The 2,949-nt window shown below is 53.8% G+C and overlaps 1 protein-coding gene across 1 annotated transcript; it reads left to right on the plus strand.

Annotated features, from left to right (window-relative positions):
- Nucleotides 1-1,404: 1,404 nt before the first annotated feature.
- Nucleotides 1,405-1,974, plus strand: LOC130265976 (olfactory receptor 14J1-like; the record flags this gene model as incomplete). The annotated part of the gene is made up of 1 exon (XM_056515319.1): nucleotides 1,405-1,974. A coding segment is annotated over one exon (570 nt), but the record flags the coding sequence as incomplete, so codon positions are not given.
- Nucleotides 1,975-2,949: the final 975 nt, after the last annotated feature.

Raw genomic sequence — 2,949 nt, forward strand, 5'->3', positions numbered from 1 at the left:
TCAAGGAGTAGAAGTAAGACATCGGCTCTTGGCCAGCCGAGGGCATGTGCCACCTACCAGGGGCAGCTCTCAGCCTGCCTGGCAGCTCCCCATGTTCTGTGGGGAGAAGTTGGAGGGGGAAGGAGCCACCCCCATCAGGGCAGATTCCTCCTGATGTGGAGATGGTGCTGCATGGTCAGGGCTGCTCTCAGCTTTCTCCTCAAAGGAAGGGAAAGCGGCTGTCAGGTGTGTCTGTGTCACTGAGACTCCTGCACTGTGTCACTGAGACTCCTGCACTGTCCCACTGGGCATCAGCAGATCTGCCTCTCATCTCCCTCACAAAGTGCCTCCTCACCCTCTTCTGCATTGAGACAGCAGCAGCAGCACCTTGGCTTGCAGCATCTCAGTTTGTCTGAGCTGCCCTTAAGGCCCTGCTGGCATGGAGATGCCCCTGGGCAGTGCCCTGTGCTGGGAGGGGTGAGCACGGCAGTGCTGAGGCCCCAGGGCTGGGCTGGGCACTGAGAGCATGGGCAAGGAAAAGGCTTGGATAAAGAAATAGCTCCCAATAGGCACAACTCCAGGCAGCAGAGAGCCAGATTTCTCCTGGATATCCCTCAATGTCTATCTGCACAAAGAAAGAGAGAAGGGTTTATGGAGATTGAATTTGACTTTTTAACTGTAGCCTTCAAAGAGTCAATTTTATTTTTCCAGCACTTAGTAATTGTGATCACCCTGAAATAATGGGATGTGTAATGAACAATGGGGAGCAGTGTGGGACCAACACGTCTCACTGCACTGAGGAACAGGGAGCCCTCTTTCCCCACTGGGCTCCCTAGTGTTCAGGCTGAGAGCAATGCTGAAGATGAGGCAGTGACTCAGCTGCCAAAACCTGAACTCAAATAAAAAATTTCGTGAATTTCCCCCGCAGGAAGAAAAGTAGTTTTTGGAGGATTCCTAATTTAATTGCACAGCACGTACTCAAGGAAATATTTTCCAGCTTGTCAATGTCTTCTTTCATCAACCCACCATGGCCATAGTGAAGAAATGTCCAACAGCAGCTCCATCAGCCACTTCCTCCTGCTGCCATTGGCAGACACGCGGCAGCTGCAGCTCCTGCACTTCTGCCTCTTCCTGGGCATCTCCCTGGCTGCCCTCTTGGGCAACGGCCTCATCATCAGCGCCGTAGCCTGCGGCCACCACCTGCACACCCCCATGTTCTTCTTCCTGCTCAACCTGGCCCTCACTGACCTGGGCTCCATCTGCACCACTGTCCCCAAAGCCATGCACAATTCCCTCTAGGACACCAGGAACATCTCCCACTCAGGATGTGCTACTCAAGTATTTTTTTTTATTCTCTGTGCTACAACAGAGTTTTCCCTCCTGACAGTCATGTGCTACGACCGCTACGTGTCCATCTGCAAACCCCTGCACTACGGGACCCTCCTGGGCAGCAGAGCTTGTGCCCACATGGCAGCAGCTGCCTGGGCCAGTGGTTTTCTCAATGCTCTGCTGCACACAGCCAATACATTTTCCCTGCCCCTGTGCCAGGGCAATGCCCTGGGCCAGTTCTTCTGTGAAATCCCACACATTCTCAAGCTCTCCTGCTTACACTCCTATATCATGGAACTTGGGCTTCTTGCTTTTAGTGGCTGTTTAGGATATGGTTGTTTTGTATTCATTATTTTCTCCTATGTGCAGATCTTCAGGGTTGTGCTGAGGATCCCCTCTGAGCAGGGACGGCACAAAGCCTTTTCCACCTGCCTCCCTCACCTGGCCGTGGTCTCCCTGTTCCTCAGTACTGTCATGTTCGCTCACCTGAAGACCCCCTTTATCTCCACCCCATCCCTGGATCTGTCCCTGTCAGTTCTGTATTCAGTGGTGCCTCCAGCCCTGAACCTCATCATTTACAGCCTGAGGAACCAGGAGGTCAAGGCTGCAGTGTGGACACTGATCACTGGATGGTTTCAAAAAAGTAAACAGCTGGGCAGTTTCTGAAAACAACTTGTAATAAAGATCATCTTTGATTGTTCTTGTTAGTTTGGTTGCATATTTGTTCTTTTATTTCCTTTGTTTTAGTTTTTTGGGGTTTTTACTCCACTAAGAAATGCCATTGTTTGTGCCCTTTCTCATTTTGCTTTTCTCTACATTATCTGTGACACACAGACTGTGTCAATGTGGAACTGTGCTCTCAATGTCTTTAAATGAACTAAAGGATCACTCAGCAGAGTCCTAGCCAGAGATGCCCCCTTTTCTTCCATTCTCTGGAGCAGCAGCAGCAATATCTGTGTGCAGAGCTGGGGCAGATCAGTGCTGGCACAGCAGCTGTGCCCAGCAGCAGCAGCACTTTCTGTTGCCAGTGCTGCTCCCATGCCACTGCCCTGCTGCCCTCCTGCCCCTCGTGTTGCTGCAGGGCCTGAGTGCTCTCAGGGCCGGGCACAGCCCTGGAGGTGGCAGTGCCGGGGCTGCAGCAGGGACAGGCCATGGGCACTGCTGGGGCAGTGCTGACACCTCAGGGCAGGGCCTGGGGGCTCCAGGCTCCTTGGCCAGGCTCTCTCCACAACACTTGGACAGGGCTGCAGAGGGGGATATTGTTGGGAGGTGCATGAGGACACTGCCCTGGGGTGTCCAGCGCAGTGGGGATGGATCAGCCCCTGCTCTGCTGCCACTTGCCAGAGGCACCACAGGCCAGGGGGGCACATCTACGCTGGTGTTTCTGGGTGTGGGGCTCCCTGTTCTGGGCACTGAGGAGGGGCTGGAGAGGCTCTGCAGGACTGATAGGATGGGCTTTGGGGCTGTGGGGAGAAGCTGAGGGACCTGGGCTGCTGGACCTTCTGAACAGGAGGCCCAGGGCTCATGCTGCAACTGCTCCAGGGGTGGTTTCAGAGAATCACAGAATCAGCAAGGCTGGAAAAGGCCTTGGAAATCATGAAGTCCAACCTGTGCCCTGACACCCACTCATCTCCCTGAGCC

This window comes from Oenanthe melanoleuca, unplaced genomic scaffold, assembly GCF_029582105.1.
Source record: "Oenanthe melanoleuca isolate GR-GAL-2019-014 unplaced genomic scaffold, OMel1.0 S001, whole genome shotgun sequence".
NCBI classification, from domain to species: Eukaryota; Metazoa; Chordata; class Aves; order Passeriformes; family Muscicapidae; genus Oenanthe; species Oenanthe melanoleuca.